The 22,710-nt window shown below is 43.2% G+C and overlaps 1 protein-coding gene across 1 annotated transcript in view; it reads right to left on the bottom strand.

Annotated features, from left to right (window-relative positions):
• LOC100702663 (retinoic acid receptor beta) overlaps window positions 1-21,688 on the bottom strand; it is a 54,943-nt gene extending 33,255 nt beyond the window's left edge. Inside the window, exon 1 of the mRNA XM_013277598.3 lies at window positions 21,442-21,688. Within this exon, the coding sequence (XP_013133052.2) occupies window positions 21,442-21,631 (190 nt within the window). The 5' untranslated portion in view covers window positions 21,632-21,688. The remainder of the gene's footprint in view (window positions 1-21,441) is intronic.
• Window positions 21,689-22,710: the final 1,022 nt, after the last annotated feature.

Consider the following 22,710-nt stretch of genomic DNA (forward strand, 5'->3'; position numbering starts at 1 on the left):
AAACAGCTCTCAGAACAGCCAGAGCCAGCCTCTCTCACGCCATCCGAAAAGCAAAGCTTGCACATGCACAAAAGATACAGAGCCAAGTCCACAACACAAAGGACTCTCGCAGTTTATGGCAGGGCATTCAGGCCGTCACACAGTACAAGCCTGCACCAAGCAGCTGTGATGGAGATGCCACACTTCCTGAGGAGCTGAACAAGTTCTATGCATGGTTTTATGCACTGAATAACACGTGAGTAAAGAAAGCCATGCCCCCCACCACCGACCAGACCATCTCTCTGCCTGCAGCCGACGTGAGGAGATCTCTCACCAAGGTCAACCCACAGAAAGCTGCTGGACCAGACAACATCCTAGATACTAGGTCGCATGCTGAGAGACTGTGCTGATCAGCTGGCCAATGTTTTCACAGAAATTTTCAACTGCCTCCCTTATATCTCCTTTGGGCTTTTGGAGCCTTGACCTGACTTTTAAAAAATAATTGGTAAAAAAGCTCTATGCTGCTGAAAAATAGATATTTGCAAAATTCTGCCTAAATATGTATTTTACCTGGTTAATGCGTGTGGCAGGGGCGTGGTCTGCAGCGCCGCTGCAGGGGAGGCGGACGCACCTGAGCGGCACCCGCAATCACACCTCGCCGCCTTAAAGTCTGTGCTCTCTCTGCTGTTGTTGTTGGTGGTGTGTGTCGGGCTGTGAGCTGCGAAGCTACAACCGGCTGTATGCGTACAGCAACCGTGTGTGAAAAGTGGTCAATAAAGAGATGCTGAAAAGCGCGTTCATGCAAACATCGTCGGGTCTGCCGTGATGTGTTTACAATGGGACTTCTGCTCCTGAACCTCTGCGCACAGCGTCTGCAAATCGGTGCTGTGCGAAGTCAGTTTACGCAGGACTGTAAGCTGTCATCTGTCGTCTGTGAGGCGTGAGCAGTGTTTGTCTTTAACATAGTTCACGGTGGAGCTGCTGACATAACGTGGATCCGAAGATCCATAATTGGCCTACCTGGGGTTGAAAGTTTCGATAAATGCACGGTTTTCGGTGAGTGTGACGCTTATATTGAGCGAGGAAAAAATAATTGAATATAATTTTATATTTATATTTCAATATCACAATAATCTTCCAATTTAGAACTACAAGTTTAAAAGAACTAACATAAATAAAATACACTTCAGCTAAATACTTCTAATTTATTTTCCCAAACCACGCGGAGCCGCACTATAAGGACTAAAGAGCCGCATGCGGCTCCGGAGCCGCGGGTTGCCGACCCCTGGTATAGACTGTTAACAGCATCAAGTTCCTGGCAGTTCATATCTCAGACAACCTCACCTGGACCACCAACACCACCTCCATCACCAAAAAGGCCCAGCAGCGCCTCCACTTCCTGAGACGCCTGAAGCGGGCCAACCTCCCTCCTCCCACCCTCACCATGTTCTACAGAGGCACCATAGAGAGCGTTCGGACCAACTGCATCCCTGTGTGGTTTGGAAACTGCAAAGTCAGCGACCTCAGCTGGCTACATCAGATCGTCAAAGCAGCTGCCAAGATCATCGGAACATCTCTCTCTCTGCTACAGGACATCTTTCACAAGCGCCATGTCACTAAGGCCTCCTGCATCATGCTTGACCCCTCACACCCCTCACATGGACTTTTCTCCCTCCTCCCATCCGGCAGACGCTATCGCAGCATTGGAGCCTGATCCTCCAGACTGTGAGACAGCTTTTTCCCACAAGACATCAGACCCCCAAACTCACTACCGGCTCCCCCACTCCCCCCCACCACACACACCCACACAAACCACTAACTGACTCTATTGCACTCCACATACCACTGCCCTTGTAAATACAAATGCTGCTCTTTGCACAATCCTACTCTCAGGAATCCTGCTCATGTTGGTCACTTTATTTCACTCAAAGTCAGTTTAAATCACTCACACAGTAATCTGTAAAGCTGCTACGTTGGTCATTTTAAACCACTCAAGGTCACTTTATTGCTAGTAAGCATTTCTTTGATCAACCAGATCAACCAGTCAGTATCTGGTGTGGCCACCATTTGCCTCACGCAGTGCAACACATCTCCGTTGCATAGAGTTGATCAGGTTGTTGATTGTGGGCTGTGGAATAATGGTCCACTCCAACAATGGGCCTCAGGATCTCAACACGGTATCACTGTGCATTCAAAATGTCAGCAATAAAATGCACTCGTGTTCGTTGTTAACATACGCCTGCCCATACGAGAACCCCACCGCCACCATGAGACACTCGATCCACAAAATTGACGTCAGCAAACTGTTCCCCCACACAATGCCACACATGCTCTCTGCCATCTGCCCTGAACAGTGAAAACTGTGACTCATCCGTGAACAGAATGCCTCTCCAACAGTCCAGATGCCATCGAATGTGAGCATTTGCCCACTCAAGTCGGTTACGACGACAAGCCAGACCCCGATGAGGACGACGAGCATGCAGATGAGCTTCGCTGAGATGGTTTCTGACAGTTGCTGCAGCTGTCCGGGTGGCTGGTCTCAGATGATCCTGGAGGTGAATATGCTGGATGTGGAGGTCCTGGGCTGGTGTGGTTGGTTACACGTGGTCTGCAATTGCGAGGCTGGTTTGATGTACAGCCAAATTCTCTGAAACACCTTTGGAGACAGCCTATGGTAGAGAAATGAACATTCATTTCATGGTCAACACCTTTGGTAGACATTCCTGCGGTCAGCATGCCAATTGCACGCTCCCTCAAAAGTTGCGAGATCTGTAGCATTGTGCTGTGTGATCAAACTGCACATTTGAGAGTGGCCTTTTGTTGTGGGCAGTATAAGGCACACCTGTGCAATATTCGTGATGTCTAATCAGCACTTTGACATGCCACACCTGTGAGGTGGGATGGATTATCTCGGCAAAGGAGAAGTGCTCACTAACAAAGATTTAGACAGATTTGTGAACAATATTTGTAAGTAATGGGTCTTTTGTGTATGTAGAAAATGTTTCAGATCTTTGAGTTTTTGAAAAATGGCAGCAAAAACAAAGTGTTGCGTTTATATTTTTGTTCAGTGTAAATCAGGGACTCTCCACCAGTCGCTCTTAGAACTGAAGAAGCTTCTGGGACGAGAGGTGAAACTTTTCGCTTTTCTTTCCAAGCTCCTTAGACTACGATGACCTGGATGACCGAGAACCTTCATAGAATCTTTCTGAGCTCTTCAATGAGTTCCCTGGACTTTTCTTGGAGTGCTGTCAAACAAATACTTTTTCATGCTGAAAAAGAGAAACTACCAGCTTTAGTCAGCCATGAAGACTAATGAGGGGCCTTGGCCTTGTCAAAGTAGAAGACACTGTCTTTCAGCATCACTTATTAAAGGTTTTATGTATACATTATAGTATGTACAGTGGCTTGCAAAAGTATTCAGCCCCCTTGAACTTTCCCACATTTTGTCACATTACAGCCACAAACATGAATCAATTTTATTGGAATTCCACGTGAAAGACCAACACAAAGTGGTGCACACGTGAGAAGTGGAACGAAAATCATACATGATTCCAAACATTTTTTACAAATAAATAACTGCAAAGTGGGGTGGGCGTAATTATTCAGCCCCCTTTGGTCTGAGTGCAGTCAGTTGCCCATAGACATTGCCTGATGAGTGCTAATGACTAAATAGAGTGCACCTGTGTGTAATCTAATGTCAGTACAAATACAGCTGCTCTGTGACGGCCTCAGAGGTTGTCTAAGAGAATATTGGGAGCAACAACACCATGAAGTCCAAAGAACACACCAGACAGGTCAGGGATAAAGTTACTGAGACATTTAAAGCAGGCTTAGGCTACAAAAAGATTTCCCAAGCCTTGAACATCCCACGGAGCACTGTTCAAGCCATCATTCAGAAATGGAAAGGTTCAGTATATCCACTGGGAGTCATGGTTCTAGGTCCTTTTGGAGGGCATTTTGTGTTTTCTTGTATTCTTGTGATATTTTGTATTATGGGTTATGTTTTGGTTCATTAGTAGTCTTTGGTATTCTGTTTTGAGTTTCTTACATTCCTTGTTTAGTTCGTTGATTTATTAGTATTTTCCCTTTGTGTCTTCACCCTCTGTATGCCTGTGTTTATGTATGTTGTGTGAGTTCTTGTGTCTTGTTTTCCTCATGTTTTATTCTGAGTTCCCCCTGCTTTTCATGTTTATCTGTTTCCCCCATCCCATCATGTCTTCTCTCTCTCTCCTGCTCCTCTGTGTTCTCTCGCTCCCTCCAGTCTGCATCTCTGTGTACTTCCTGTTTTACTTTGATAGTCTTGTGTCAGTGTACATCATGTTCTGTTTTGCTCTCCCCCTTCTCGTCTGTGTAATCAGTGTCAGCCGTGTTTCCCAGGTGTTTCCTCTTTGCCCTGTTCCCCTCTTATATATAGTGTCTGCGTCTTCCTCTGCTTGTTGTCGTGATCTCCCTCATCCGTGGCTGTGTGTTTCCCTGTGTGCCTCATTGCGTCTAGCTATAATTTCCCAGTCTAGTTTTGTACCGTTTTGTCATTCATCAAACAAAGCTGTGTTTCTTTGAGTTTGAGTCTGCATTTAGGTCCTTTCCTGCCTACACACAGTCGAAATCATGACAGAAGATCGCGACCAGACAGTGGACCCAGCAGCTTATAATCCCTCCACTGAGCTCCACGAGGACATTGTTTTCACAGCGGAGTTTCTGTGTCAAGAGTGGTTAGTGCTGCCCGTTGAGGAATACCAAGAGGAGTTAGCTCTCTGGTTACAGAGGATGATTTCTGGAGTCCCTTGGCTATTCGGATTGCTGCACCCTCTTATCTAGGACTTCCTCATCTCCACCGTGCATGTCCACCCAGAGCAGCAGCTTCAGCCCAGCTTAATCCGAGGATTTTCAGCTCGGCCCGCTGGAGGATTCGCTGGAGGATTTGCGGCCCGGTTTCAGAGCTACCTAAAAATGAACTTTCAGGGTTAGCTGCCTGTTCCCGCTAGAGGCTCAGGAGAGCCAGTCCAGCAACCTTCCTTGTCAGCTGGGGGTTCAGAAGAGCCCGGCCAGCACTTCTTCGTGTCCTCTGGGGGTTTAGGAGAGCCTGATCAGCACTTTCTTATGTCTGCTGGGGGTTCAGGAAAGCCTGTCCAGCACTCAATGGCTCCGACGCCGCCACCTGCTCCCGCTGGGGGCTCTGGTGAGCTCGTCCAGAACCTTCTTGTGTCTGCTGGGGGCTCTGGTGAGTCCGTTCAACCACCTCCTGCTCCACGACCTGCGAATTCCACGCCGCTGCCTGCTCCACGGTCTGCATTGGGTCCTATCCTCGTCTGGTTCAGCCTCATCTGGTCCTGCACCCATGAAGCAACGTCCAGCACTCCAGGCGCCCAAGGGTCGTCGCCTACAACCACATCTGCTTGGCCTTCGCTTTCCACGCAGTCAGCCTCTGGACCTGCTCTGTCGCCGCCACCTTCCACGCGGTCAGCCTCCAGAACTGCTCTGTCGCCATAGTCTTCCATGCTGTTGGCCCCCAGAAATGCCCTGTTATGGACTGTTGTGCCGTTGGCATCTGGGTCGGCCCCCTGAACTGTTCAGTCTCAGACTGTTTTCACTGGGCACATGACGAGTCCCTGGACTGTTTTTGGTTAGGTTTTGGACTCCTGCTCCTATGATTTTGGGTTTTGAACTGTGTTCCTGGACTCCAGCACCTTTTGTTTTGAACTCTGTTTTGTTTCTGGACTCGTTATTAAAAAAGAAGATTAATGCAGTATATTACATAATCCTTTAAGACCGGTCGGAGCGGGCACGCTCCGTTTTGTGTAAACATTTTTAAATCCCTGTAGAACTGCAACCACATAAGCTACCGTAATAAATTTTTTTTGCATATGAAACCGGAGGAGTTGTATTTACATTTTATGCCATCAGCTTGTCCTAAGTCACGGGTTCCTTCCACATATGGCCTTGCAAAAATTGTGTAAAAAGCATTTGCAGCAACAAAAACATAATATTCCAGAAATACGCTTTGCCGATCCGATCAGCTGTTCATAACATTTCCTACATTGGAATAGACGTCAGCGTGAACTATCGCATGTCCGCCATTACCTGCCCGAAACCGGAAGTGACATCATTTTCGCGGAAAATGTAGTTTTTTACCTTCGGGGCCTTATAAGCCTTTACTGGTGTTTTTAAAAGTCATGTTTGACTTTATGCTTTTCTGTATAGTTTCTGGGATGTTTAGAACTCGAATTGCACTGCTGGAAATAGTTTATTTTGATGCACATGCTGGGTTTTTTTGGCAAATTTGCATTATAATATTTATTGTATTTATAGTATTTATGGTGGGAAACTATTTTGTGCAACTTTTTTGTATTTACAGTTTTGAGCGATAAACTAGAAATATTTTCTAAAAAAAACTAAAACAATTTTCAATTTTTTGTAGTTTATTTCACTTTTTTGCAATTTATGTAGTTACTATGGACTTAATGCATACATATTATTAAAATTTGGGATGTAGCAGTTGTATTAATGTATAGCAACTTGAAATGCTCCCAAAAATGGCACTACAGCATGTAAAAAATATAAAGAAAGATTTATTTTTTCTTTTAAAGGTAAGCTCCATAGACTTGGCTCTATGGTAGGTCTTAAAGGGTTAATTACTTGCTGGAGAAAGTGATTTGGTATATTATTTATTACATTACTTTTTTATTTAAAAAGTATTATTCTGTCCCTCTTCTGTGGAACCAGCTTCCAGTTTGGATTCAGGAGACAGACACTATCTCTACTTTCAAGATTAGGCTTCAAACACTCCTTTTTGCTAAAGCATATAGTTAGGGCTGGACCAGGTGACCCTGAATCCTCCCTTAGTTATGCTGCAATAGACGTAGGCTGCCGGGGATTCCCATGATGCATTGAGTTTTTCCCTTCCAGTCACCTTTCTCACTCACTATGTGTTAATAGACCTCTCTGCATCGAATCATATCAGTTATTAATCTCTGTCTCTCTTCCACAGCATGTCTTTATCCTGTTTTCCTTCTTTCACCCCAACCAGTCGCAGCAGATGGCCGCCCCTCCCTGAGCCTGGTTCTGCCGGAGGTTTCTTCCTGTTAAAAGGGAGTTTTTCCTTCCCACTGTCGCCAAAGTGCTTGCTCATAGGGGGTCATATGATTGTTGGGTTTTTCTCTGTATTTATTATTGTGCTATCTACTGTACAATATAAAGCGCCTTGAGGCGACTTTTGTTGTGATTTGGCGCTATATAAATAAAATTGAATTGAATTATTTCTGAAATATATTTTGTGATAAGTTTGTTATATGACACTTCATAGTCATGTAAGTAACTGAATCTATGTGTCAACAAATATGTTTATTCTTGGTCTGCTCATGTCTGCTCAAGTCCACCACTGACTGGTTGAATAACAGAAGCGCAAAATAAGAGCAAGAGTGGAAGCTTTTTGGCAAGGCATTTACCAGTCAAGGTCTGCATCTGTTGCTCTTTTTACAACAATGAAAGTATTACAAATGGTGCACCAATGAAAAAATACAACACAAATGACTGTTTGCTGAAGTCATTTATGTTTACCTCTCTGCATAGGCTGAACAGTAGCATTCAGCTCAGGGCAGAAGAGTAAAAAGATTGTTTACACATCAAGCATCGCCAGGATCCTGAGATACTCCACTCTAGCAACAGCAGTCCAGTCGCAGAGACACCTCAGTTTTTCCAACTGGAAGTCAGGTCAGAGTGCAGATCAACCGCATCACGTTGGTCAAACAGCTCAGCAGTGAGCTTAGCTGCAGCACAAGCAAAGTAAACGGAGAAGCTGCCAGGCTACAGTCCTGATGCAAGCAAGGTTTGTGGAGCTGCCAGAAGTTCCTACCACAATACCTGTGGGCATTAGCCACACTCAAGAGTATTTAGAGTATTTAGATGCCTACTTCCACAACAACGCTAATATGGAAGATGAGACATCAGAATCAGAATGTCTTTATTGTCATTGTCACAGGTACAACGAAATTAGAAGTGGTCTTCGATCAGTGCATCATCCATAAAAATATAAAATTTAAATAAAATCAATAGAATACTTAAAGTCCTAATAAGAATATTTGCTAATAAGAATAATCTAACTGTATGAACAAACATTCACATACATTCCCACATAAATGACTTAGTGCATAGATCAATTCAAGAGTAGCGTGATTTTTTAGTAGCAGCATTCAGACGTGTTATTGCAGTTTGGTAAAAGCTGTGTTTGAGTCTATTAGTCCTTACACTGATTGCTCTGTACCGTCTGCCTGAGGGCAACAGTTCAAACAGGGAGTGGCCAGGGTGTGAGGTATCTTTTTTGATGTTCTGAGCTTTTTTAAGACAGCAGGTGTTGTGTACATCTTCCAGCATGGGGAGAGGACAGCCAGTGATCTTCTGGGCAGTGTTGATGACCCCTTGGAGTGCTTTCCTCTGAGCCACTGTGCAGCTAGTGTACCAGATGCATATGCAATAGGTTAGAACACTCTCAATGGAGGCTCTGTAGAAGGACACCAGCAGTCTCTGTGTGATGTTATTCCACCTGAGAATTCTCAGGAAGTACAGTCTCTGTTGGGCCTTTTTCAGCAGCTCAGAGGTGTTCACGCTCCAGGAAAGGTTCTCCTCTATGTTGACTCCCAGGAAGTGGAAGCTTGCCACCCTTTCTACACAGTCCCCATTAATGAATAGTGGTTGGATCTCTGCCTTTTTCCTTCTGAAGTCTATTATGAGTTCTTTGGTTTTTGAAGTGTTAAGGAGGAGGTTATTGGCCTTACACCATGATGACAGCTGCTCCACCTCGTCTCTGTAAGCAGACTAATCACCCCTGGAGATGAGCCCCATCACGGTGGTGTCGTCTGCAAACTTCACAAAGGTGTTGCTCTGGTGGACATGGGTACAGTCTTGTGTGTAGAGAGAGTAGAGCAGTGGACTGAACACACAGCTCTGTGTGTGAAACTCAGGGCTGAGGATGTGCGGTGGCCAACTCTCACTCTCTGTCTACGGCCCTGGAGGAAGCTGTTGATCCACATGCAGGTGCTGTATGGAAGCCCCAGGTGCTGTAGCTTGACCACCAGTTTGTGTGGAAGGATGGTGTTAAAAGCTGAGCAGTAATCCACGAAAACCATCCCCACATAGCTCCCATGCTCTTCCAGGTGTGTTACGGCAGCATGGAGTGCTGTGGCTACAGTGTCTTCCGTGGACCTGTTTGCTCTGTAGGCAAACTGGTGTGGATCCAGGCTGCAGGAGGGCTGCTGTGATGTGTCTGTGGACCAGCTTCTCAAAGCATTTATTACCACTGGGGTGAGTGCCACTGCTCTGTAGTCATTCAGGCTGGTCATGTGGGGCTTCTTAGGCAAGGGGACTATGGTGGAGGACTTGAGGCAGAGTGGGACAGTCGCCTGTGTGAGGGATTTGTTGAAGATCCTGGTGAAGAGCCCAGCCAGCTGTTCTGCACAATCCCTCAATATTCAACCTGGCACACCATCAGGACCAGCCGCCTTCCTCGAGTTAACGGCCTGCAGAGTGCGCCTCACCTCGTGCTCTTCCAGGGTGAGGGTGGTGCTGCTGTGGGCGGCGTGTTGCTGCTGTGGCTCCAATACCTCCGGTACCATGGCCTCAAAGTGGGCGAAGAAGTCTCTTCAGGTTGGATAGGGCTGCAGTGTAGTGGTCCCTTACCGGAGTCCACTGTTCGGTCATGGGGCTGTGTGGTGTAGCCTGCTAGCTCAATAGCAGAGTATTGATGAAGCCAGGACTCGGTGATAAGAAGGATGCATGAATGTTTGCTATTTGCAACCTCAATTCATCCAACTTGTTTGTGACATAACACAGCAGAGAACAAAATCGTGATTTGAACAACACCCACAATGATGGGCGGAACATGTCAACAGCAGCTGCATATTCACATGAGTAACCTCTGTGTAGCAGCCCAAATGTCCACCTCCTCATCAGTACAACCACACTGAAGCACACTACAACGACAAGCTGATGTATCAGACCTGCCCGCCTGTCATGCTGTGACCTACTGACTGCAGGGCTGACAGTGTTTGACAATAGACTTGTATAGCATGGAGATCTATTTTTCACAATGACAATGAAGACTTAAACCTAAAATGCAGTGAACAGTTTGACTTACTCACTAACTAGCTTACCGAGTCTCTTCAACATGCTCTGAGAATCAGAACTGTTCATGTTAATAATCCAGAAGCAGATCTTTAGCTTTCAGACAGCCGCCTCCTTTGGGAGCTCGCAGATTGCCCCCCTAGAACTCAAAGCAGCAAAAATAGAATTTTATCTGCCAAACTGAATTTTTCTCGACATGCCAACAGAAATACACCCAATTGTTGAAAAACATGTCTTGCAGAAGTCATGGATCAAACAGGGCTCCAAGTACAACAAAGAACACACTAAAGCACCATCCACCTTTCTACTACTTTATCCAATTTGTGAAACACCGGAATGAAAACTGATCCCAGCTTCATTCTACAAAACTGCAGCACTGGGCACAGGGCCACTGGTCAGACAATCATGTTTGAGAGCCCCTGTAGTAGCAAACAAACTTAGTTTTGGTTGCACTGACCTGTGTTTTCACACTCTCTCTCTTTATCAGTGCATATGAAGCCGCATTCACTTGGAAAATTTAGAGGTTTTGGAATGAAGACACTGGATTAGAGGAAACGTCTGCCCAAAGGGCTCTCAATCTGTTATACGTGTCTCAATATGCCGTGCCCGCCCTCAGTCACAAGTTCTCAATATCCTGCAAAAGTCCTATAAAACCACTTAGCAGAGTTGTTTTATAGGAGACGTACAGGATATCAAATTATTAATATTAAAATACTACCTTGGAGCAAATTTTCAATTCCGTGTAATTTGATTCATTTCAGCCTTATTTATATTGCACCAAATCACAACAAGAGTTGCTTCAAGGCACTTTATAATAATACAGAGAAACCAAATCACCTCAGCAGTCGAACAGAACTCGAACACAACTTAAAAAATAAAAGATTGCTCTATGATGATCTCACTATTGGTTAACATTCTTTGCTACTGATAAGACCAAGATCCATTTGACTCCAGCTGGTGAACCCAGCCCCTGCCTGCCCATCAGATAACTTTTGCTGCCCATCTCCCACATTAATGTCATAATTAATTATACCTTAATTATAATTACAAGTTAACACTCTGCTAATGTGGTTGTCAGATAAAGGTACCTTTCTCTGCGTCCTTATTTCAGTTCAATTGAAAGCCGGCTCAGGGAGGGCCGGCCATCTAATTGTGACCAGTTAGGGGTGAGGGGAGGAAGACAGGATGAAGACATGCTAAGGAAGAGAGCCAGAGATCAATAATAACTAATGATTAAATACATAGTGAGTGAAAAGGGTGGCTGAAGAAGAAACACTCACACCATTATGGCAAGCCCCCAGCAGTCTAGACCTATTGCAGCATAACTAAAAACAGGTTCAGAGAAGTTTTTAGGACATCCTGATAATAATGAATTACAGAAGTCCATTATGGAGATAATAAATACACAAACTAGTTTTTCAGCATCATTCAGTTAATAAAACTGAGTATCATCTGCATAGTAGTGAAAATGCATGTTATGCAATCTAATTCAACTACCTAACGGACATAATGTAAACAGAATTAGTCCTAGCATGGAATCCTGTGGAAGTCCATAATTAACCTTAGTGTGTGAAGAGGAATCTTCACTTAAATTAACAAATTGCAGTCTATTAGATAGATGTGATTCAAACCACTGCAGGGCACTACCTTTAATACCTACAGCGTGCTCAAATAGCTGTAATAAAATTCATGGTCAACAGTATTTTCTCAGGGGTTACCACAGTGGATGGAATGGCAAAGATTTGGCAATTTGTGCTATCTGATGTAATCCTCCCAATTAAATGGGCTTGGGACATCCCTGAGGCTGGGTTTGTGGCCATTATGTAAATACAAACAGTTAAGCATCTAACATTAACACATGCTACAACATTAACATTCATGACGACAAATCGGTAATTCAATGCTGAACTTTTAGTTTTATTGACCTCTTTAACATCCTCAAAAAAGTGTTGTTTAGGGCTTTACATGTCAACTACTTCAGCTGCTGAAGGGAGGATCTGTGTGCTTGCCTATCTGCAAGCAAAGAGTGAATAAAATATTCTAGTGGTGTCTAAAAAGCCAAAATGTTTCAATTGCCCCCTGGCGCCTAGCTGCAGTATCCCGTCCAGTGGGTGTCAAAGTATCCATCCTATTCCGCTTATTAATTCAGGGTCGCTGGAGGGCTAGAGCCTAACGCAGCTGCCATAGGGTGAGAGGCAAAGTTCACTCTGGACAGGTCGCTAGTCTATCGCAGGGCTAACACTGTCTGTGCATGTCTTTGGACTGTGGGAGGAAGCCGGAATACCCGAAAAGAACCTATGCAAAGTTTAAGTAGTTCTTCACATACTGTTTTGGGTCCACTATGGGATACGCCTCCCTGCATATTCCTCATAAGCATGTATCTCAATCCACCAATTCTGATTGGCTGGTGATTGCAATGACCATGTCGGAGCCACCCACTCTTAAATAGTTTGCATAGTCTATATTCAAGATAAGCCCCTCTTCTTGCTTCACCCCGGCAAGAAGGGCTGTCTGGTGAGACGTCTGACTCATGCTACTCTGAGAACCGGGGTTACAAAGTAACCTAAAGTTCTCATTCCTAGCATTTCTCACTATGGAAAATGGAGGACACACGGCATGAGGAAGATTGCAACAGAGTAAGATGCAGACAATATATACACACAAGGGTTAATGAGGGAATATGCCACAGGTGGGAACATATTTGACACTAATACAGACTAATGAGACAAAAGAAGAAAAACTATCAAAATAAAACAAATGAACTGAACGGGCTAGATAAAAGTCCAGGGAGGATGAGAGGTGGACTATTGAGCATACTCTGGTTCCAAAAACTGGCAAAATGGGACTTCATTGTAACCAGGAAAATCTAGCTTTAGTATTGTGGAAGGAACTGGAGCCAACTGGCCATGTTTTACTGCAGCAGTGCTGTGTGAAGTTGTGTGTCAGCTGGGGGAGACAAAGACAGAAGTGTTAGTACCGATACTGTTGCAAATGAGTATTTAAATACTAAATTAAATGCAGTCCTTATATGTAAAACTATGTCACTGTGTCCTATTACTGTTATAACATAAAAATGGCTGTAATTCCCAAACAGTTGATGAAATACATTTTTACTGAGCCCGCACATCAATCACATATTATTTACAGATTGTTGGCTTTCATATCCATTCTGATGATATATAGAGGTAAAATTTCAAAAAAATTGTGTCATTGTCCAAAAGCTTTTGGACTGGAGCTTATCATTCAACACAGAGTGCCACAAAGGACAGTTGAGAGACATGGAAGACATTAAATATTATGTTCTGAAGTAGCTTGAGATGGGCAGAAACAGAAAAGGGATGGGAATGTGCTGAGCAAACAACCAAACCAACCAGGACTGTAGGCAGGTCCCAGACATTTATTTTGTTCTTTTTAGTGATGTGCGATACCACTGATTTCCTTTCTGATCCGATACCAAGTAAAATTCAGGGTGGTATCGACGATACTGATCCGATACGGATACTTTTTGCAAAAACTTATTTTATTTATTGTATATTTTATTGCATCTCAAATTATAGCGTCATAATGATTACAGAGCATCAGACTACTTGTTCTTATCACTTAATAATGCAGAATTCATCATACAGAAATAAAAAAAACTGAAGTTGTGCACTATTTGAGCATGTTGCCTGCCTGCAGCACTAAAGGACTCTGTGAGAGACGTCTGTCTCGCCCTAGCAGCTCCTGTCCCTGTCCACTCCTCCTCTACAGTTCGCCTCAACATAAGCTCGTCATATTCTGTGATATGATTTACTCTGAGGCGTTTGATGAGGTCAGTGGTGTTGCCAAAACACCTCACTGTCTTGCCACATGTATCGCAAACCGCGTCTTAGCTGTTTGTGGAGGTAAAATGCGTCCACATATGACTTCATTTACACTCAGCCACTGTTGTGAGTGCGCACGCCAGGGGTTGCGACACATTTATACAGCCGTATTTCGCACATGACTATGAAAGGCAGAAGAGGAAGTAGTTCCTTCCAATGTAGACAATCTGAATGATATAGTTTCTTTCCACTATGTTCCTGTTAATAATAAACTACAAATTTACCCTAAATTACTAACATATCGATATTTTAATATGAGAATCGATTCTAGAACATAAAAGTCTGGTATCGGAAGAATCGATATTTCAGTATCGATCCGCACATCACTAGTTCTTTTGTTCTGAGTAGGGTGGCTTTACAAAGATGATGGTATTTGGGGAGATGATTTTGGAGAGTGGATGCAGTATCCAACAGATGATTCGAAGGGCGATAGTTTAGTTGCAGAGGAGGTCATAATGTTGCGGGCATATTCTATCCAGGCCAGCAGTCCAAGTGGACTGGTTCAAAGAGGCTATGCAGTGTAGGGCAGCCTCAGGGTCTTGATTAGCACATTCGGCTTGGCCGTTTGAGGATGAAAGTCAGATGAGAGACTACAGAGATTCCTGCCAGACTTGAGAGCCGAACTGATCTCCACGGTTTGAACGGATGCTGTGATCGAGCAATGATGGGGAGTATTACCTGCTGAGTGAGGTAGACCAGTGATGAAATTGAGTTTAAAATAAGATGGGCTGGGAGTGGGCAAAGCCTATAATAAACCTGCAGGGGGGAGAGCTGGAGGATTTTTTAAGCACAAAAAGAGCATGCTGACACATTATTCACCAGAGATGGCCACCAGAACAGATGTTGGATATTGTTATTATTAAGCTATTATACGTTTAACTCCAGGGTGACAGGTGTATTTTGTGGTGTGTACCCAATGGATTACCTTTGGTCGGACAGCAGAGGGCAAGTAGAGGCGACCAGGACGACCATTACCAGGACCAGGTTCGGTTTGCTGGGCTTCATGAATGGCAGACTTGATCTCCGCGGTGCGAAAGCCAATGGCATAAGAGGGGGACGGGATGGTAGTCTCGTTGGAGGTTTTATTGGAAGTGGAGAACTGACATGAGGCCATCTGGCTTGAAGAAAAACAGAGCCCACCTGGCTTGCTGAGCTTTTACACATTTTGCTGACTGAGGAAGGCGATGTTTTTGTGGTCTGGGTTATAAGGTATATATATAAGGTTGTTCAACCCCTCATTCCTCAAGGGTAAGTTTGATTACCAGTAGTGCTTGATCCCCCATATTATAATTACATTCTGCATGAGAGAGACAACAGGAAAAGAAGACCATGGGTGCATTTTACCTGTGCCAGAATCAGAGCCGTCTACCTCCACAATGAACTGGCAGGTGTGGTCCTAACTGTAGCAGAACAGAAACGATGTTTCAAGAGATTAAAATCTGATTGGGTTGAGGAGTTGCATTGAAAAGAGACTTGGGTGAGTTGGGTTAGTGGAAGAGCAATCTCACTGAAATCCTTGATGAACTTAAGGTAAAAGTTAGAAAAACCAAGGAAGGGTTGCAAGTGCTTACAGTTAGCTGGAAGCAGCCAATCGATTACAGCTTGGGACTTAGCTGGGTCTGGTTTGAGTTGTCCTTTTTCAACAGTGTAACCGAGGAAGGAATAACTGTCTACATGAAATTCACAGTTCTCACCTTTGACAAACACAATGTGTGCTCCAGCCTGAAATGCTATTATTTTCCAATCAGTACTGGGGTTATGGTTTCTCAGCCAGGGATGACCAAGGATGAGAGGAGTTAACAGAGTTTCTAGCAGATAAAGACTAATTTCTTTAGTGTGGTTTCCTAAGAGAGAAAAGACAACCTGGGTTTATCATACCGTTTAATTCTGCAATTTTCTGGGCAATTGTTCAAAGCTCTCCAACACTTTCTCATGCCGATCTAACTTGGCTTTTTGTGAGGCAAGGGCAATAGGAAGTGGGGTGGAGTCCACCTGGTCCATATTGTCACTCGTTCTGTCACAGCCAATGAGGCAGGCTGGTCTCAAACGCAGGACTCAGGAAGTCAAAGTTCAGTGCCTTTATTTACAGTGGAAGTTAAACAGTGTTGAACACAATAAAAAGAGAGAAACTGTACTCCAAAGGTCCAGTGAGAAAGGGAATCCACACTAAACTCTCTCTCTCTCAACTCAGGGTAGGCTCACCACACACCAGGGAAGCGAATCTGCAGAGGAAACACAAGCTAAGAATCCATGGAAATCAGAGGCAGAGAAGGACCCAGTGTTTCACTAACTGTGTAGCTCAACGATTCAGCAAAGACTGACCGCCAGCCACTATCTCAAGTAGTTGATGACATCCTTGATGATGTCAGAGACAGGTGGGTGATCATTCCAGGTGTGTCGGGCAAGAGAAGCCCAGGATGAGTCCTGCTCATGAGCACACACAACAATTGCAACAGACAGGAGAGAGAAGAGAAAGAAAGCAAAGGCAGAGAGACGGACATAAGCCAAACCCAGTGAATCCAGCCAGGGAGGACTGAGGGACTACAAGATAAGGTCATGCACATCCAGCAGATGCCAGTCGTAACTTTTTGTCAGAATTCCCTGTGACAAGATCAACATTGGGAGTAATTTTATATATATTATTGTGATGATTCACACATACATAAGAGTAATTGAAACCATCAACCAACAAAAAACTCTCTTCCAGACATTGCAAACCTCTGTAAAGGCATCTCCAAAAGTTGAATCTGTTCATCTGGACGTAGCGTTTTGTGGGAGAAACGTTTCGTCACTCATCCAAGTGACTTGTTCAGTCTCAGCTGACTGCAGGTTTCCCCCAACCTTATAAACAGTACATTTGCATAACGACTGAAACCAGCCCACTGAAGGAACAATGGGCTGTGAGGTCAGTTCCTTAATCATAATTATGCAAATTCCCATGACCAAACCCCAAAATACGCTGCGCCAAAAACTGGTCCACCCCAAGGATCGGGTCCCCCGACACAAACAGAGTAACATAGTGTACGCTGTTAAGTGCCAGGAGGATTGCCAGGATTTATACATCGGGGAAACCAAACAACCTCTAGCGAAGCGGATGGCACAACACAGAAGAGCAACCTCATCAGGCCAGGACTCTGCAGTTTATTTACACCTACAGGCCAGTGGACACTCTTTCAACGATGAGGATGTACACATCCTGGACAGGGAGGAACGCTGGTTTGAGCGCAGAGTCAAGGAGGCCATTTACGTGAAAAGGGAAAGACCATCTCTGAATCGAGGAGGGGGCCTAAGGGTACATCTGTCACCATCTTACAATGCTGTGATTGCAGCCATTCCCCAACTCTCTGTGAATGGGACTCATGGCCATTGATCAGTGTTCTTTGATCAGTGTTCTTTGATCAGTGGGTTTTGGTCAGTGATTGTTGATCAATGGTCATGGGAATTTGCATAATTATGATTAAGGAACTGACCTCACAGCCCATTGTTCCTTCAGTGGGCTGGTTTCAGTCATTATGCAAATGTACTGTTTATAAGGTTTGGGGAAACCTGCAGTCAGCTGAGACTGAAGAAGTCACTTGGATGAGTGACGAAACGTTTCTCCCACAAAACGCTACGTCCAGATGAACAGATTCAACTTTTGGAGATTTACTTTCCTGGATGATTGAGAATGCATCAAGACCTCTGTAAAGGCAGCTCTCACTCTGGGCAGTATTTAACTCTAAGAAAATCATATTGTGTTGTGTATGTATTCATTTTTTTTTCTTTCTTTAAAAAAAACATACTTTAAGAAGTTTGTAAAGCAGTAAAACTCAGACAGATGGTTACTTTGATTACACAAACATTATGCTGTTATGAAACGTCTGTGTGCAGGCAGGAAAAGGACCCAAAGTGCAGACACTCGCAGACAAAAGGTCTGCAAGGTCTCCAAAAAGTAACAAAACTGAGACTCCAAGGTAAACTTCCGCAAAGAGAACACACAGCAAGATAAACACAGGGCTTAAATACACAGAGGGAGCAATCAGGGAATGGGTAACTGGGGCAAATCAGGCCTAACGAGACAAAGGAAGCAAAACCAGACGCATTTACATGAGACACGGACTTTCAAAGTAAAACAGGAAACATAACACACACTGAACTACAGACACAGACTCTGACTGGACACAGGGGAGACAGCAACTAGAGAACACAGAGACATAAACCATAAGACAGAACTTAACAAACAAACTAAAGACTAGAAATGATAAATAATATAATAAACTCAAAACCCTGGGTCAACGACCCAGGCATCCTAACATATGCAGGAGTAGGTAATGCATAATAGGTACCTACTTGTAAATAATGACATGAGATACCATCTTGATAATACCTTCTTTGAATATATTATGCATTTTGGGGTCACCTTGAAAGAAAGGCAGATGTAACATCAGAGCTCAAATGTGACATGATATTTGGATGGATCTGTTATTTAGAATCTCCATATACCAGTATTATTTCCTACTAGTTGCCAATACAAACCAAAGAATGTAGTTTTTTGTTTGTTTGTTTGTTTGTTTGTTTTGGGGGTTTTTTTGTGTGTGTGTGTGTGGGGGGGGGGTCTTTTTCAGCTTTATTTGACAGATACAGTGGAGAAAGGACAGGGGAGCAGGGGCAGAGAGAGAGGGGAAGACATGCGGCAAAGGGCCACAGCCCAGGCCGGCCGCTCTCAGCCATATGGCACGTGGTCAGTTGAAAGATGACTATGCTATGAGCATACAGACAGTTAGGGTAAGAGGCTGAGGATCACAACAAGAATATAGGAAATAGAGTAGTTCCTTTTTAATCAGGGGCCCTGTGGGGGTGCTTAGCCTAAGGAAATCAAGATATCATATTATAAGAGTGCATAACAGAAGGGAATGGACCCCCTCCCCACTGAGACTAATGGCAAATGAAGTGGACCTAAACCATAAATTCTGATTCAGTCAAGGGACACCAATAACCTATGAAATGCAAACTGTTCCTATGAATATCTGTGACGCAGAGGAAACATGAGGGTCTTAACAACAGCAAGTGATAAAGTACAGATAGTTTGATTAAAGAAATATGTCGAACTGCTTTCTTGCATTTGCACAATATCTTTAAAATTAGAAACAAGTGATGCTGAAAAACTAGTTCATGCATTTATTACTTCCAGGCTGGACTACTGTAATTCATTATTATCAGGATGTCCTAAAAACTCCCTGAAAAGTCTTCAGCTAATCCAAAATGCTGCAGCAAGAGTCCTGACAGGGACTAGAAAGAGAGAGCAGATTTCTCCTGTATTGGCTTCCCTTCACTGGCTTCCTGTTAAATCCAGAATTCAAAATCCTGCTCCGAGGCTGCTGGGGACTTCCCATTATGTGTTTCTTCTTCACTCACCTTTTCTTTCACTCATTATGTGTTTATACACCTCTCCGTATTTAATCATTATTCATCATTAACTTCTGGCTCTCTTCCACAGTGCGCCTATTTGTCTTCCTTCCCTCACCCCCAACTGGATGTAGCAGATGGCCCCGCCCCTCCCTGAGCCTGGTTCTGCCAGAGGTTTCTTCCTGGTAAAAGGGAGTTTTTCCTTCCCACTGTCGCCAAGTGCTTGCTCAAATGTGGCCTCTTGATTCTTGGGGTCTTCTCTGTATTATTGTGGGGTCTTTATCTTACAATAAAAAGTGCCTGCTGTTGTGATGCTATATAAATAAAATTGAAATGAATTAATTTTAATTGAACTGAATTGAATTGGCTAAAATACTGGTCACTATGGAAGTACTCTGTAAAGCCAGAGTAACAGTACTTGCCCTGCAGCACCATTCCTTCACTTAAACAAACTGCACTGTCTGTGGTGGATTATATCTTTTTTATAACAATACTTCTGTGCAAGAAACCTTATGCTGTTGGAAAGCCTGTTAATATCCCTTTAAATGAAGCTGCATTTGTAAGGAAAAAGCATTTGTGGGTTAATGAGCAGAATTGAGTATGTGGGCTGCACCCATAAAAAACCTTCCAACTCTCTTTCAACACCAATCAGCTCATTCTGCTGTTGACCCTTGTTTGGTCTTGTTCAGTGGATTGGAGGATTGAAGCCTGAAGAAAGAAGATTGTCAGTTTGACCATTTTTTGAATGAAATGCAATTTATAAAATATCGCATTTGACCCCTGACCTCTCCTTCAATATAAGCAGACTGCTCTGATGGTCAAAATGATAAAAATGCTATTTAAAATGATATTTCTTACTGCCATTGTTTGTACTAACATAGCTAAAATACCTGATTGATTCAAAGCTGATAGGCCTTCACAGAATGAATCATTGTTAGATTTCTGTCTGAATTGATGTGTACTTCCTCTGATTTTATATAAACTTAGAGAAAATAAGTTCCAGACAAGTAACATGACAAAACCTCTTCTTTTGTAGAAATGGTCACACATTCTGATGATAAATTAGCAGAACTTAGTTCTTACTTCTAGAAGCAGTAAGTATGTACTGGTTTTCACAGTGCTGTGAAAACATTCTTTTCACATGTCTGTAATTAAAACATATTAGTTTATATCTTAGAAATCAAATAATAAATTATAGCTTTGTAGAATAGGTCTAATCGGGAGGTTGGTGGTTTGATCCCCAGAAGCTCTGATCTGTATGCCTAAGCATCCTTAGGCAATAATGTGTTCACTGGAGTTTGAATGTATGTGAATGTTAGATAGAGAGTGCTTAGGCGTTGAAAAAAGTGCTGGTGTGAATGGTTATGTTATATAAAACAGTCTGAGTGCTCAGGTAGAGTAGAAAAGCACTATATAAGAACCAAGACGTGACTGTATTTGGTAACCAGAGTGAAACATATGAGTGACACTTCTGCTTGAGGGCTAATATCAATTAAATGAATGAGTTGTTTTCACAAGGACCACCATCACACTGAACAGACGGAGTAAAATTAGCTCATTTCAACATAATCGTTTGAGGTTCGTGAAAAAAATTGGAATGGGTTACTATTGGATCAAGATGTTTTATGAAGGTATGAAAAACTACTATACAGCTTTCTCCCAGTGGTATTGCACTTCAGTGCTGGCTTCAGTTCTCAGATCCAGTGCTTACAGCCATCTTTTACAAACAATGCTTGATTACTCAGCACTAAATCTGTTAAGTTGAACCAGCAAAACTACAATGACAATAAATGTGCTTTTGAAAATTTGTGTCTGATAGAATGTTTCCAATTCCATCTTTTCACTGTATTAAAAAAATCACATTTTCTCTTGTTTTGAAGATTTTATACATTAATACAAATGCAGACAGTTACTCCTCTACATAAGTTCATCAAATTAAATGTTGCAATTCTTATTTTTTGAAAAAATAAACACTTAATACCCCTGATTTTACTGTTGCTTGGAAAATATAGACCACCACAAATCCTTTATTTCAAACCAACAGCCATATTTAATTTGCTCACATCAGTACTTTGTGTAAATTGTGTCAGAAACTCACACTCTTTGGACATCCCGACTGCAAAGCACTTCTGTAGGCGGCAATACTGACAACGGTTCCGCGTCACCTTGTTGATAATGCAGTTCTTGTCCCGGTGACACGTGTACACCATGTTTTTCTGGATGCTTCGGCGGAAAAAACCCTGCAGAGACAGATACATATAGGAAGGCAGGGGAGGGTGGGGATGCATTATAAAAGCAGTGTCTCACATAGTTATCCTCACTACACTTCTAATCTTCTGCAACTGCATTTTTGCCAAAATATCCACACAGCTCCACTGAAATCCTCTTGTCACTGGATATCATAATGTCACAACAGTGTGTATAACAATGTGCTGAATGTTTTTTTTTTTTTGTTGTTGCCATTAATACTGAGCGAAAAGAGAGTCAGTGTGTCCCAGCTGGGAGCTTCAAATGCTGCTTTGAGCTGGGAAATTGAGTACAAGCAGGAACAGACATGAAAGAACTTAATGGTACCAAAAAGTGAGCCTGCTTGTACAGTATGGAAGACTTAACCAAGAACTTGCCATATCTGAACTCAAAGTAGCATTAAATTTCTGCAGAAGACCAAATGAGTGTTTTCGTAATTGATGACTAGAGGGTTTCAAATGAACTCAATCTGTGAGTCTGTCCAAAAAGTTTAAGGCAACAAAGCGCCTAAAAACCTTGGCTTAATGGAAAGATTTGTGTTGATGGAGAAGATCATTCCAATTTCAGAGACTCTGCTTTGGGATCTACAGGAGCTGGATTAAAAGGAAGATGATTTACTTTGCATAAATGGCACTAAAAATTCCAAGTGAGTTCCTTCATAAAAGCTGCTCTTGAGAGCATCTTAAGTGAATAACAAAGAGACCTCCTAAACTGAATAAAGGGACAGAATTTCTTCTTGATGCATTCTCAATCATCCAGGAAAGTAAATCTCCAAAAGTCAAAGGAGTTTGCAAAGAAAAGCGTCTGGACTTCTTTAAGTTGCTTGAAGACGTTTCACCTCTCATCCGAGAAGCTTCTTCAGTTCTAAGGTCAAATGGCCGAGAGTCCCAGATAAATCTGGGACTCTCGGCCATTTGACCTTAGAACCGGTCAAATGGCCATTTGACCTGGGACTCTCGGCCATTTGACCTTAGAACCGGTCAAATGGCCATTTGACCTTAGAACTGAAGAAGCTTCTCGGATGAGAGGTGAAACGTCTTCAAGCAACTTAAAGAAGTCCAGACGCTTTTCTTTGCAAACTCCTTTGACTACGATGACCTGGATGACTGAGAATCTTCAC

Source organism: Oreochromis niloticus, linkage group LG22, assembly GCF_001858045.2.
Source record: "Oreochromis niloticus isolate F11D_XX linkage group LG22, O_niloticus_UMD_NMBU, whole genome shotgun sequence".
Taxonomy (NCBI): domain Eukaryota; kingdom Metazoa; phylum Chordata; class Actinopteri; order Cichliformes; family Cichlidae; genus Oreochromis; species Oreochromis niloticus.